This window comes from Schistocerca cancellata, chromosome 7, assembly GCF_023864275.1.
Source record: "Schistocerca cancellata isolate TAMUIC-IGC-003103 chromosome 7, iqSchCanc2.1, whole genome shotgun sequence".
Taxonomy (NCBI): domain Eukaryota; kingdom Metazoa; phylum Arthropoda; class Insecta; order Orthoptera; family Acrididae; genus Schistocerca; species Schistocerca cancellata.
The window spans coordinates 413,231,194-413,247,515 of record NC_064632.1 but is presented as its reverse complement, the minus strand read 5'-3'; the positions used below and the strand labels follow the sequence as shown (position 1 = coordinate 413,247,515).

At 40.5% G+C, this 16,322-nt stretch overlaps 1 protein-coding gene across 2 annotated transcripts in view; it reads left to right on the top strand.

Moving 5' to 3' along the window:
- The window catches only part of LOC126092315 (cadherin-23-like), a 517,289-nt gene that overhangs the window by 365,198 nt on the left and 135,769 nt on the right, over positions 1–16,322 (top strand). For both annotated transcript variants that reach the window (XM_049907844.1, XM_049907845.1), the window contains exons 20-21: positions 3,808–4,005; positions 12,812–12,937. In XM_049907844.1, the coding sequence (XP_049763801.1) occupies positions 3,808–4,005; positions 12,812–12,937 (324 nt within the window). The remainder of the gene's footprint in view (positions 1–3,807; positions 4,006–12,811; positions 12,938–16,322) is intronic.

The following is a 16,322-nucleotide window of genomic DNA, read 5'->3' as shown; positions in this document are numbered from 1 at the left end:
GGTTTGCAATCATGTTGACAAGTCTGGGCTCTCAAGCCCTCTTATCTGTGATGTGGTTGCTGTACAATTTGCCACTGTTGGTCTTACAACATGACAATCCTGGCTGGTGTCGGTGCTACATAGACATCCAGAACCTCATTTACATTAGTGAGAATGTTCACATGACCACTATACCAATATCCATTAGTTAGTTAATTAGTTACATGTTTCATTGATCGGTCTCGTGCACAACTGATGCAGCACATTCAACTTGTGGCAGTTCTCTGAAAGGATCAACCCACCCCTCAGAAGGTCACAATTTGATCCCTTTCAGACTCCCTCAGTTGGCTCCAGGAAGCACAATGCGTCTCCATGGCATGGTTGCCTGCTTTCTTCACACATTTGCACTACACTGACCCTTCTGGCTTGAGCATTCCCTATTAAAGGCTACACACAGATGGCGCTTTGGAACCCATGGCAGTACATTATCTGTTTGCAGATGACAGTGAAAGCATTATCAGTACATCTTCTATTCCCCAGGTGGCATATGCTGTCATCTGATAAAAATTGATGTTGCCTTTCCAAGTGTATTATTATTAATTTTTTTTCCAGCGCAGTTTAGGGCATGTTGTAGGGACCGGAGGAAGGGTTGTGAGGAATTCTTGGAAGGCTTGGAATGGATGATTTTGAGGTAGTGGTGGTGAATGAAGTTGGAATCATGGTCTGAACTGTTCAAGACAGGGTTTAATGTCAGTTTTGCTGTAGGAAAGGTTTTGGGGTTCAGTTGCAAAGTGATATTTCCAATGGATATTGTGTGTGAAGGTCCTTCACCAAAGCAGCATGATCAAATGCAGGTTTAGGGCTGAAAGTGAGACCCTTAGATAACACAGGCAATTCAAGAGGGGAGAGTGCTTTAGATAGAGGTTAAGGACTCTGTACTGTTGTGAATGATTCTTGGGATTGCCTCACAATGCTTCCTCAGGTCCCTACAACATTACCCTAATCTGTCCTCTGCAGAACTCCAGCATCTGCATTCCCTAAAATCTGGTGATTCCATCATTAGCCTCACAGCAGACAAAGGATGTACCACTGTAGTACTTGACCGAAAGGATTAAGTTAGTGAAGGTCTATGCCAGCTGTCTGACACCTCTCCATAGAGTGTCTGCCATTAAGATCCCATCCCTGTGATTCAAACTGATTTGCAGTCCCTTCTTAAAACCTCAGGCCCCTCACAAGGACTAACACCTCAATGCATAGAACTTCTCACCCAACCCAAACCACATACCCCCACCTTTTACCTTCTTCCTAAGATCCACAAACCCACTCATCCTGGCCATCCTATAGTTGCTGGTTTCAAAGCACCCATCAAATGTATATCTGCCTAAGTTGATCAACACCTGCAACCCATGGTACAAAGACTCCCCTCCTACATCAAAGGTACCAACCATTTCCTAGATCATCTCCCACCACTCACCTTTCCTATCACCACTGATGCCACCTCCCTCTATACTAACATCCCCCACATACATAGCCTGTCTGCTGCTGAACATTTCCTCAGTCAGTGCCCACCTGATTCCAAACCTATGACATCCTTCCAACTCACCTTAATCAGTTTTATACTTAACAACAACTACTTCACCTTTGAGGGGCAGACATATAAACAGATCAGGCGTACGGCCATGGGAACCAGGGTGGCTCCTTCCTATGCCAACCTTTTAATGGGTCGCTTGGAGGCGACTTTCCTGGGATCCATAAAGCTTCAGTCCCTTGTTTGGTTTAGATATATTGATGACATCTTTACCGTATAGACTCATGGTTAGGCCAACCTGATAAAATTCCTGGAATACCTGCTCCCAATTAAATTTCACATGGTCCTATTCCAAATCCCGTGCCTGTTTCCTTGATGTTGATCTCGTCCTCACTGAAGGCTTTCCGTTGCCGTCCAAGTCACTGCAATATTCTTGTCAGATCCTATGTACATTTTACACCCATCTCCCTACCCTATGTCTCCTACCATTGTGACCATCCCTGCTGCAAGACTTGCTCTATTCACACTCCAAACACCACCTATAACAGCCCTGTAACTGGCAAAACATATACTATTAAAGGAAGAGCAACCTGTGAAATTACACATGTCACTTAGGCCTACCATCACCCGCATTTCTGGGTGACCTTCCTGATATCTACCTCTTTTCCTAGATTTCTGCAGTCCTTTTCCTTCACACCTCTTCCTTCTCCTTCAACCCTTCTGCCTGAAGAAGGAGCCACTGGCTCTGAAAGCTTGCCAATTACAACTGTCTTTTATGTGTGTGGTCTACTGCCTCTTGGTGAGTAAATTTTTTATCTACCCATTAAATAATTTTGTAAGTAATTGTCAATAACTGATTATTTTTGTTGTTACTTATGAATTAGGTGCTTTATTGTAATCTCTTAGACTTTTAAGGTGACTCGTTTTCATCTTGTTCACATTAGGTGTTCTGCCAATGCTCTGTTCTTTTCCCAACGTGACATTTTGACACCAGAATGATGTCTTTGACAGGTTAGACTGGCTGTTGGCTGACTGGGTCCCAGATTTATACCTTGGTGGTACCTGCAGATGAAACTGCAGGCATCACCCAGGCATAAATATGGGGCCTGGTAAATCAGGCATCTAGCCTCAGGGAACACTTGGTGAAGACGTATGTCTCCTACAACATCTCAGTGGCAAATGGAATGGGAATACATTTTTTCACATAAAGCAGCTTACAGATGTCATGTAATACCTTGTTGCTCCCATACTGTGTCATAATGGTTTGAAGTATTTTTTCCTAACATCAGCACAAGATGGTGTTGTCCAGCTCATTAACAGACCAACTTACAATAATCATCAGAAAAATATTATATGCTTTCCAATAAAGATGGTCTCATCTTGCAACAGGAAACAAGCAATAGATGTGTGAGGCAGAATTGGCCATTATTTCTCTTTATTGAAATCATGCATACCATAATCAATAATGCTGACAGCACTAGCTTCATGTACATTACTTATTCTCCCAAAACATAGCATATTAAGAATTTTTAATACATTTAAAATCAGTTAACACCTCACTCATATTCCTGGGTAGTCCAGTGATTTTATGATTGCTTTTATTCTCTTAACTGTCTGTGAATGTTAAGTTAGTATTTATAGTGGCTGACCAGCTTGCTCCCATTTGGCAAATGTATATTTGCAGAACAAGTCATAAGCTCAGGCACCTGAGACAATAACAAACAAATGAATTGCATTTCCTACATATCATTTACAATCTGCTGATATAGTCTAAATTACAGCAATTTACAAATGCATGAGAAACTGGTTATTTTCCATCATATGATAAATGACAAGAGACAGGCTCAATTTGAAGCCTGCATTTTTTGTAAAATTATTTTTGTTTCACAGTGAGATAGTAATTTATCTCTGCTTGAAAGATATTCGGAAAACTTAAACTTCTCATTTAATATTACAACAAACAGACTTCTGCAGTCCAAGCTGCCAGAGTTGACGGTCATGCGTACGTGAGGTGTATTTGCTTTTGCGAATGAATGGTGTATGTTTCTCTAACCTTTTCTGATGAAGGCTGTGGCTGAAACCTCATGTGAAGTGTCTTTTAACTCTGTCTGCCTGCAACTTAACATGTAATCTTTATGGTAAGCAGCAATTTATCTTTTCCTACAGTGTTGACTGCTACATGTTATCAGTAATTTCACAGTGTGAGATAGTGTAAAACCAGCTCAGACAAATTTTTAGAAATCTTGTAAAAATAATGTAATTTAATTTTACACCCAACGTGTGCTCTGATTTCTTCATAGGATCAAAATATTGGAGAAGTAAAAGCGTTAGATACGGATGCCGGGGAAAATGGAACTGTATCCTACTCCATCATATCCATCACAGATATAAGTACAGGGGAAGAACCAGCACTTTTCACTGTTGATGAGACCTCTGGAATAGTGACAGCTGCTGTTGACCTCTTAGACTTGTGGGGCGAGTATGAGGTGTTATTCGAGGTAAGTTTATTCAAGCATGGGTAACTGCTGGTGAGTGTTACATATTGTTTGTGTTTTTTCTTATGACATCAGTACACTGATTGAGAATGAAGTCTTTCATGATGGCATTATTGTATAAAATATTCTCAGATTTCTTGCCAATTCAGTTTATTCAAAAACCTCAAACTTCACTCGAATACTTCGATTGTCTTCATCAGGAACAACTGACTGTCTAAGATGCTGCTGCAGTGGCCTTATGTACACTATGTGATCACAAGTATATAGGTGCATTGTGCTACCACCTACTGTCAAGTGCTCCATATCACCGACCTCAGTAGTCATTAGACATCGTGAGAGAGCAGAATGCGGCACTCTGCAGAACTCATGGACTTCAAACGTACTCAGGTGATTGAGTGTCACTTGTGTCATGCATCTGTATGCATGATTTCCACACTCCTAAACATCCTAGGTCCACTGTTTCTGATGTGATAGTGAAGTGGAAACATGAATGGACATGTATAGCACAAAAGCATATAGAGGCCAACCTTGGCTTTTGACTGACAGTTGAAAAGGGTTGTAATGTGTAATAGGCAGGCATATGTCCAGACCATCTCACAGACATTCCAAACTGCATCAGGATCCACTGTAAGTACTATGACAGTTAGGTGGGAGGTGAGAAAACTTGGATTTTATGGTCGAGCAGCTGCTCATAAGCCACACATCACACTGGTAAATGCCAAACAACGACTCACTTGGTGTAAGGATCATAAACATTGTACAATTGAACAGTGGAAAAACGTTGTGTGGAGTGAAAAACCATGATACACAGTGTGGCGATCCAATGGCAGGGTGTGGATATGGAAAATTCCCGCTGAACATCATCTGCCAGCATGTGTAGTGCCAACAGTAAAATTCGACGGTGGTGATGTTACGGTGTGGGCATGTTTTTCATGGAGGGGCTTGCACCCATTGTTGTTTTGCATGAAACTATCACAGAACAGGCCTACATTGATATTTTAAGCACCTTCTTCCTTCCCATTTTTGAAGAGCAATTTGGGGATTGCGATTGCATCTTTCAACATGATCGAGCACTGTTCATAATGCATGGCCAGTGCCAGAGTTGTTACATGATGATAACATCCCTGTAATGGACAGGTCTGCACAAATAACTGATCTGAATCTTATGGAACGCTTTTGGGATGTTTGGAATGCCGACTTCGTGCCAGGCCTCACCGATCGACATCAATACCTCTCCTCAGTGCAGCACTCCGTGAAGAATGGGCTGCCATTCCCCAAGAAACCTTCCAGAACATGATTGAAGATATGCCTGTGAGAGTGGGAGCTGTCATCAAGGCTAAGGGGTGCCAACACCACACTGAATTCTAGCATTAGCGATGGTGGGTGCCACGAACTTGTAAGTCATTTTCACCCAGGTGTCCGGATACTTTTGATCACATAGTGTTCCTCATAGACAGCTTCTGATTGGTGCATAAATACATAGTGCTGTCATAGATGGTGTCTGAGTCTGTGCTGGTTGTTCCACGACTCCCATAGTGGTGTCAACATTGTGATGAAGAACTCTGCTTCTCTGCATCAAGAGCTTGCTTCCATGCACTACTAAGATTATATCTGCAGTCATGTTTGAAGTTCTTCTTACACCTTCTTATTTCCAGAGCCTGCTTAATTAAAGAATCCCAGTGTGCAAGAGCCTGAGACAAAACTTTTGTTTAGTAAAACAGTATCTTGTGTTGCTTTGTGAGGCCGTATGCAGCAACTGCAGGTTTCTCCAGTTCTTGATTTTTAGTGTGTCACTGACATTCTGAACAGCAATTGGAACTGGTATGGATGGACTGACCAATTTAATTGCTTTCACACTCACCAGGGGTGTTATAAATCCCAGGAGTTCTGTGGTCCAGATTGTCCTTCACAGGGCATAGCATCTCCTTTATCTTCTTAGGAGGTCAGAAAATAGGTCTTATATCTCATCTTCCCAGGACTCTGCCTATTTTACTGGATGTAGCACACAGAAAGGCAGAAATACAATTGCTAATCATGTAATTTCTGATCATTTTCATATATCCTTTTCACGCAGAATGCTGGCTCCATATCACTTGAACCATAGCCATTTTTTTGGAACATGTACTTCAGATGATTAATTTCAGAATCCAAGTGGTCCTCATCAGAAGGAGTATTTTCTCTGTACACCAATGTATTTAAAACTGCTGTCTTCTGCACTGGATGATGAAAACACTGGGCACTAAAATACACTCCTGGAAATGGAAAAAAGAACACATTGACACCGGTGTGTCAGACCCACCATACTTGCTCTGGACACTGCGAGAGGGCTGTACAAGCAATGATCACACGCACGGCACAGCGGACACACCAGGAACCGCGGTGTTGGCCGTCGAATGGCGCTAGCTGCGCAGCATTTGTGCACCGCCGCCATCAGTGTCAGCCAGTTTACCGTGGCATACGGAGCTCCATCGCAGTCTTTAACACTGGTAGCATGCCGCGACAGCGTGGACGTGAACCGTATGTGCAGTTGACGGACTTTGAGCGAGGGCGTATAGTGGGCATGCGGGAGGCCGGGTGGACGCACCGCCGAATTGCTCAACACGTGGGGCGTGAGGTCTCCACAGTACATCGATGTTGTCGCCAGTGGTCGGCGGAAGGTGCACGTGCCCGGCGACCTGGGACCGGAACGCAGCGACGCACGGATGCACGCCAAGACCGTAGGATCCTACGCAGTGCCGTAGGGGACCGCACCGCCACTTCCCAGCAAATTAGGGACACTGTTGCTCCTGGGGTATCGGCGAGGACTATTCGCAACTGTCTCCATGAAGCTGGGCTACGGTCCCGCACACCGTTAGGCCATCTTCCGCTCACGCCCCAACATCGTGCAGCCCGCCTCCAGTGGTGTCATGACAGACGTGAATGGAGGGACGAATGGAGACGTGTCGTCTTCAGCGATGAGAGTCGCTTCTGCCTTGGTGCCAATGATGGTCGTATGCGTGTTTGACGCCGTGCAGGTGAGCGCCACAATCAGGACTGCATACGACCGAGGCACACAGGGCCAACACCCGGCATCATGGTGTGGGGAGCGATCTCCTACACTGGCCGTACACCACTGGTGATCGTCGAGGGGACACTGAATAGTGCACGGTACATCCAAACCGTCATCGAACCCATCGTTCTAGCATTCCTAGACCGGCAAGGGAACTTGCTGTTCCAACAGGACAATGCACGTCCGCATGTATCCCGTGCCACCCAACGTGCTCTAGAAGGTGTAAGTCAACTACCCTGGCCAGCAACATCTCCGGATCTGTCCCCCATTGAGCATGTTTGGGACTGGATGAAGCGTCGTCTCACACGGTCTGCACGTCCAGCACGAACGCTGGTCCAACTGAGGCGCCAGGTGGAAATGGCATGGCAAGCCGTTCCACAGGACTACATCCAGCATCTCTACGATCGTCTCCATGGGAGAATAGCAGCCTGCATTGCTGCGAAAGGTGGATATACACTGTACTAGTGCCGACATTGTGCATGCTCTGTTGCCTGTGTCTATGTGCCTGTGGTTCTGTCAGTGTGATCATGTGATGTATCTGACCCCAGGAATGTGTCAATAAAGTTTCCCCTTCCTGGGACAATGAATTCACGGTGTTCTTATTTCAATTTCCAGGAGTGTATAAAACAGTGTGCATCAAGGTAAGATGTACCATCAGTCCCATTTTTGCCTCAGCCAAACTACCAAGATCTAAGCTCAGCAGAGCAAATGTAGAGTGTTTTTGTGCTCTGCAAAAAGATGATGATCTTGTGGTACTTCTGGCTGGCAAGAGAAATGCCATGGTTGTTCTTAATACTTTTGAATAACATGGAAAAGTGGCACAGTTGTCTAGGATAGCATGTAACAATTCCTAAAATGGGACACTACTCTATCATAAAGCAGAAAAACAGTGGAGCTCCTGAAGAACTGTGGTCTACCAGAGGATATCATGAAATACTTTAGAGCCTGAGGTCCTACACCTTTCAGGCTTTAGGAATCACCTAAAGTCCAAAAACGAAGGTATTCCATTGAGACCAACTGTTAGCACTATTGATTCTCCTACCGACAAATTAACCAAATATTTAATTAAATTAATGAGTCTGATAGTTGGCCATTGTGAACATCACTTCAGAAACTCTCAGACGTTCATTGAGAAAATTAAACAGATTAGTACTATCCCAAACAATATTTTAGTCAGCCTGAAGCTCTCACTATTTACAAAACTTCCTGTGGAGGATACACTGAAACTGTTTGGCAGAGCATTTTCCTCCTGAAACAATAATGTTGTTCCAACATGATATGACAACAACCTACTTCCTGTATGCTGGTAAATTTTACTAAATGATGGACAGAATGGCTATGAGTTCTCCATTGTCTCGAGCAGTGACCTACTACATTTTTATAAAATATTTTGAGAAATACACATTAAATATGGCTCCCCTTGATCCATCTTCATGTTATCATTATAGTGACAACACATTTATGGTCTAGTCACTAGGCTTAGAAGCTCTTGAGCACTTCCTTGAACATATGAACAGCATGCACCAAAACTACAGTTCACAGTCAAAAATGGTTCAAATGGCTCTGAGCACTATGGGACTCAACTGCTGTGGTCATCAGTCCCCTAGAACTTAGAACTACTTAAACCTAACTAACCTAAGGACATCACACACACCCATGCCCGAGGCAGGATTCGAACCTGCGACCGTAGCAGCAGTGCGGCTCCGGACTGGAGCGCCTAGAACCGCACGGCCACCGCGGCCGGCAGTTCACAGTCAAGACAGAGAAAGAAAGAAGGCTACCATTTTTAAATTTTTTTTGTACAACAAAAGTCAGATGGAGGTATTGGCCACTCAGTGTACTCCAAAGCTACACACATTGTTTTATATCTTAGTACCCAGAATTTTCAAAGTCCAATCCATAAGGGAGCAGTTTTAAATACAATGGTACACAGACCAAAAACTGCATTTGTTGAGAACCACTTGAATTCTGAGATTAATCATCTGAAGTACATGTTCCAAAAGAATGGCTATGAGTCATGTGGTATGGAGTAAGTGTTCTCCATGAAAAAGAAATATGAAAAATGCTGATCATTTGCATGATGAGCAATTTTATTTCTTCCTTTCTGTGTCCTACATATAGTAAAATAGGCAGAGTCCTGGGAAGATGTGATATAAGACCTTTTCTCTGACTTGCTAAGAAGATAAACGAAATGTTATGCCTTATTAAGGACAGTCTCAACCTGAGGATTCCTGGAATTTATAATATCCCTTGTGAGTGTGGAAGCAGTTACACTGGTCAGTTCATACACACCATTTCCAACTGCTGTGCAGAATGTCAGTGGCACACAAAAAAAGTCAAAAACTAGAGAAATCTGCAGTTGCTGAGCACAGCCTCATAAACAAACACAAAATACTTTTTGACAGAACAGAAGTTTTGTCCTAGGCTCCTACATACTGGGACTCTTTAGTTAAAGAGGCTGTAGAACTAAGAATGTACAAGAAGAACTTCAACCAGGACAGTGAATATAATCTTAGCAGTATATGGAAGTCAGCTATCAGTGAATAAAAGAGACAGAGAGATTCACTGTAATATCGACACTAATATTGGAGTGGTGGCACCATCATTACTTGTATGTTTCTAACTCGAGAATAATAATAATAATCAGTGCACACGTTGACACCAACTACGAAAGCATTGCATAATTACTGACCAATCAGAAGCCGACTATTGGCTATATTAGGCCACCACAGCAGTACTTTACGCAATCAGTTACTTCTGATGAAGACCACACTGAAAGCTTGAGGTTTTGTCCTGAATTGACAAACCAAGCAGTTTGAGAATGTTTATACAATACTTTTATTGGTTACCACTACTGTTCATCACTTTGTCTTAGCTTCATTTATCATTAAACCTTATTTTATACTAAGTTTTGCATTCATTCTAATCAACAGGTCTTTATTTACTAAGGCTATTTAGAAAGTAGGGAACGTTTCCTTTGATTCCACTAGGCACATGTCGATCATGTATATTTTGGTATGTGCGTCCTCGGCAGCTCAGTTGGCATCCATCCGTAACAGCGGTAATGTCTCCTTGCATCTGTTTTTCTAATATTCACATTTGAAATGTGCTCTGCAATCGAAAATCCCACCAGTTGTGAGGTGCAGTCTGTGATATTGTTTTTGTTGGCAAAAAACCTAAAACCCGTAGAAATTTATCGTGAACTGTGCAAAGTGTACAGAAACAACGTAATGAGTGAATGTTCTATCCAGAAATGGTGCATTCACTTTAAAAATTTCATAAACAACATTCATGATGAAGAGAAAAGTGGATGCCCGAGAATTGTGACTGATGAACTTGTCGCTACAGTTGGTGAAATGATTCATGAAAACCGTCGCTTAACAATAATGGAGCTTTTGCTTTCTTTTCTACAACTTTCACGGACTTTGAACAAGAAAATGGGGCAACGTTGACATTTCTGGAGGCCTACCACAAACATGGTGATTCATTACTGGATCGAATCGTAACCGGTGATGAGACTTGGGTGAAATATGTCAATTGTGAGACAAAATCACAGTGCATGAAGTGGAGGCACACAAGGTTCCCCCCAAAACCAGCAAAATATTTGCAAACCTTGTCAGCAAGGAAGTTTTTAAATTACTGTAAAACAAACTACATCCAGTTCCACAAAACATCCAAAGATGAGGAAATTTTTGTAAAGATAGGTGAGCAGACAATAACCAGGGTAGATTCCTCAAAATACCTAGGCTTGCATATTGATAGCAAACTGAATTGGTCAAACCACATCGTGGATCTGTGCAACATACACATTGCGCATTGTTTCTTCTTATAGAAATATGGAAACCATGAAGTCAGCGTATTATGGTTACTTTCATGCAATTATGGCATTTGGAATTATATTTTGGGGAAATCAGCCACTGGCTAAAAAAGTACTGTGTGTACAAAAAAGAGCTATAAGGATCATGTGTGGAGTCCATCCTAGAGCCACATGCAGGAATCTTTTTAAGAAGCTTGAAATACTTACATCCACTGCGCAATATATATTCTCGTTGATGTGCTTCATAAGGAAAGAAAAATCCATCTTTAAGCTGAATAGCGCATATCACAGTCACAATACTAGAAGGAAACATGATATCCACTATGAACAGCCAAATCTAAGTACGGTGCAGAAAGGAGTCCATTTCAGTGGCTGTAAGATTTTTAATGCCCTCCCTTCAAGAATTAAGTGTTTGATAGATGATGATCTCGTGTTTAAAAAAACCTTAAGGCAGTTCCTATTGCAAAGATCATTTTATACATTAGAAGAGTTCCTGAACTACAGAGTTTAACATCTCTTGTATTGTGAATTGCACATGTATGCCCAAATTTGTATTTGTAATACCGAATATTTTTATTGTAAAAATATATTTTGCAATATTTATTTCTCTGTAACACTTATTATTTTGTAATCTTTATCTATCTCTAAAATGTATTTTTGTAGTGGGACCTAAATTACTGTTTATCTGTTTTTTGTTTTGTAATCTCTATCTATCTCTAAAATGTTTTTTTGTAGTGGGACTAAGTTACTGTTTACTGTGTTTGTTTTGTTTTATGTATTATCATAAATTCTGGCCAAAAGTTTGTAAAATTGACACGTTCCATAACCTGTGATAGTGTCACAACATGGATCACCGGAACAATAGATAAATAAATAAAATTTTTAAAAAGTTGATGGTGACAGTTTTTGGGATAGGCAAGCAACCATAAATTCTGCCTGGTACTGTCAAACATTGCACAGCCTTAGAAGAGCAGTTCAAAACAAACACCAAGGAAAGCTGATGTCCAAAATTTTGTTTTTGCATGACAATACCTGAGCTCACATGGCAAACCGCACTAAAGAACTCCTTAATTCATTCAAATGGGAAATTTTCCCTCATCTGCCCTACAGCCCTGATCTTGCACCCAGCAACTTCCACTTGTTTCCCAAGATGAAGAATTGACTGGCAACACAGCAATTTGATGATGATGCAGAACTCCAGGTGGGCATGACTCACTGGCTGAAGTCTCAGGTGGCAGAATTTTAAGATGAAGGTATTTTAAATCTTGTCCACCAGTATGATAAGTGCCTCAGTGTGTTTGGTGACTATGTGGAAAAGTAATATGTCAGTCACTGTTTCAGATGTGTATAATAAAATGTACTTATTCTAGTTAGATTTTTTTAATGCCAAAACTTTCCCTATTTTCTGAATAACCCTCATATTTTGTTCATCCCACTGTAGACAATAAACATTGTACAGATGTTGTCCAAATGTACAAACAAGTATGAGAGAGAGAGAGAGAGAGAGAGAGAGAGAGATGGACAACCTACCACAGCATATATAATGGAAGTTAGGAATTTAGGAATTAATTAAAGGATTTCTGAAGGCTAATGTATTTTTCTGTAATATAATTCCTGCTAGCACTCTAATATTCTACTCATTCATACATTTTACATCATTCTTGTGTGTTGCACTTAAATCAGATTTATGTCTTTGATATTTATAACAACCTGTTATCCACTTTTTTAGGGATCCATGAAATATTATTAATGTAATGTAATGACCACTGTCAGTAACTTGCGTAAAGTGCTATGAAAGTTAGTTATTACTCATTCTGCACATCTTTATATTTATTTATTTACATTTTATTTGCATGGAGCCATCACATAAATAATTATTCCTTAGTGAAATGTGAACAACATGACATATTATTATTAAATGCTACTTTTTTGCTTTCTTTCAGGCAGTTGATCTTGGGTCACCACCTCTGACTGGCAATATCACCTACACCTTTTGTGTTAAAGATGTAAATAACCATAAACCTTCCTTTGTCTACCCAGAAGATGGAGACACCATTCGCTTAAGAGAAGTAGGTGTTGGTAAAAGCAACTTTGCAACATTTGAGTAATTATAATTGATGTGAGAATTTAAATCAGTAATTTTCTCTTTTGCAGGGATAAATTGTCCCACACACAACACTGCAGATGCACATCACACTAAAGCAATGTCATCACAAAGTATAAAGTCAAACAGTACATTGTTTTGCTTATAGTCCTTTTAGATGTGGTATGTCATCACCTTTGTCTATCACATGAACTTCATCAACCAGGCAGTTTAACACAAAACCCAAATCATATTGTCACCTACACAAACTATTACCTGGAGTGGAAGTTAGGTTCATCAATGCGAAACAGCATATAGCAGCAATTGAAAAAGATTACCTGGAAAATATAGTCAGAGAAATTTAAATTTTAAAGCCAACTACTTATTTACTTTCTCATGTGATGCTTTTAAGTTAAATTATGAGTTCCTATGAATATATAAAGCAAGACATATATTCATTTTTCATGTCTCAGTATGAAATGAGAATCAACAAAATTTGTTTCATTGGTGGAGAGTCGCGTGAACTCACTGCTGCTGCCCCCCGGAATGGGGCCGTATTTAAACAAATCATTGTACTTTTATTTGGAAGAGACATCAGTGAGCAACATGGAACAGTAAATACTATACTGACCCATGAAATGCCTCTGTCTATTGTGAAGAAATGTGTGTAATGGCTTAGAAAGAGTTACACCTCTCTAATAAACAAAACTGCCAACATAATAGGACATTCATCAGGTGTAATTATTAATTTTATTGGTGTCTGTGTATGTGCGGATGGATATGTGTGTGTGTGTGCGAGTGTATACCTGTCCTTTTTTCCCCCTGAGGTAAGTCTTTCTGCTCCTGGGATTGGAATGACTCCTTACCCTCTCCCTTAAAACCCACATCCTTTCGTCTTTCCCTCTCCTTCCGTCTTTCCTGATGAAGCAACTGTTTGTTACGAAAGCTTGAATTTTGTGTGTATGTTTGTGTTTGTTTTTGTGCCTATCGACCTGCTGGCGCTTTTGTTTGGTAAGTCTCAAAATCTTTGTTTTTAGATATATTTTTCCCACGTGGAATGTTTCCCTCTATTATATTCGTACAATTACATGATAAATGATACAAAATCAAAGGCTGCCATTTCAACCAAAAACCTAGGGATTGCAATTATGAACAACATAAAATGGAACCATCAAAGCCGGTCGCGGTGGTCTAGCAGTTCTAGGCGCACAGTCCGGAGCCGCGCGACTGCTACGGTCGCAGGTTCAAATCCTGCCTCGGGCATGGATGTGTGTGATGTCCTTAGGTTAGTTAGGTTTAAGTAGTTCTGAGTTCTAGGGGACTGATGACCTCAGATGTTAAGTCCCATAGTGCTCAGAGCCATTTGAACCATTTTTTGAACCATCAAATAGTAAATGTTGTGAGGAAAGTGAACAAAAGATTGTGTTTTATTGGCAGAACACTTTCAAGGTGCAACAAATCTTCTAAAGAGACTGCCCACAATACACTTGTCCATCTGCCTCCTTACAATTGGTGCACAGTATCAGCTCATTACCAGATAGAATTGACAAAGGACATTGAAAAAGTTCAAAGAATGGCAGCTTGTTTTGTATTAAATAGGGGAGAGAGTGTCAAAGATGTGATAAGCAAGTTGGGATGTCAATCATTAATACAAAGCCTTTTTTCATTGTGGTGAGATCTTTTCATGAAATTTCAATACTGATTTCTTCCTCCAAATGAAAACATTTTATTGATTTCCACCAACACAGGGAGAAATTATTACCATGATTAAATAGGAGAAATGATAAAATAGAAGCTCACATTGAAAGATTTAGGACTTCATTTTTCTGACATCCTATTTTAGAGTGGAATGGTTGAGAAATAGTCAAAGTGTTTAATAAGACCTCAACCAAACACTTAAGTATGAATTATAGAATAATCATGCAGATATCGAAGTAATCCACTGCAAAGGGAAAGGACAAAACAAATTTTGATTCACAGAAAGAAGATTTGGTTTGTTTTTGAGACATACTCTGGTATGAGTAGTGTGATTGTATGTCTTGTGCTATATTCCTCATGAATCGTAATTTGACAGAAATGTGATATGTGAGCAAATATCTACATTGCTGGCTGTGAAACTATAGTATCCTTACTGAGTGAGGTGTTGCAATCACTGTACTTTAATCTGAGAGGACTTGGAGTTCAAATCCCCATTAGCCAATCTCAATTTTCTGTGGTTTCCCTAACTTACATATTGTGAATGCTGGAATTGTTCGTTTGGACAGAGCATGGCTAGTTTTCTTCCATATCCTTGTCCCATTCAACCCTTTGTTCATCTCTAATGACCTAGTTATCAGTGGGATGTTGAGCTCTAACTTTCCTTTTTCTTTCAAGTACCTTTACATTGGTTTTCTCCTCAATACACTACTTTTTGCAGACTTTGCAAAGATTTTTATTGAGGCTTCTGATTATCCTTCAGAGCTAATTTGTATTTTGAGTAGTGTCATCATTCTGTATGTTTTTTTTTATGATGAGTGTTGTTTGTTATCTACAAGTGAATGTTCTCAAACTTTTCAGATGTGCACTGCTAAATTTGATATGTAGTACATCTTATATGTAAAGTGGAGAATGACATCCAGAAAGAAGTGTGTACAGCTGGACTTGTTTCTTTATTGTTAGTATTGACTTGTGTAGTGCTTTGATATTGTTTATGCATAAGTTGTCAACAACATTAAATACTCATCATATGACTGTGATGATGACACTTATGCATGTGAATATATAGTTTCCCAGCACACACCACCAATGAAAAGTAGTCAGGTTTCAAGCCAGGTGATGGTGTTAAAATAGTCCAGCATTTCAGTTCGTGTAACACTCATTATCTTCTGATGAAGACTGTCACACTCATCAAAATGTTGCAGTATCTTATTACTACCAAACAGCTGGAAATCTGATAAGCTTTCTTCAACATATAAAAAATCTCATTTTTTTAAAAAAAATTGCACGTTTTGAAGCACAATAATTTCATTATTATTGAAGTGCAGCTACTTACAGATGTCCAGTGTGGGACAAATTGAGTTAGTTATACTACACTGCCAGGAAAAAAAATAGTGCTCCCTTTTAGAGGTTTCCAGTTCAGTCAAGATTATTGTTCTAACAGTGCTTACAGTGTACATGAAGTGATTACATTTAGAGATCGAGAGCAGAAGTGGATCTGAGGCACCAGGTATCGAACCATGCCTTGGGTGTTTACCCGTCATAGTACATGATGTAGCCTCCATTGCCCAGCAATGTAGAAACTGACTCTGCCATCCAGCCAATTTTACAGATGGGAAACACTATCCTGAGATATGTTATGCACTGCATGCTTGACCTGTTCATGTAGCTCCATA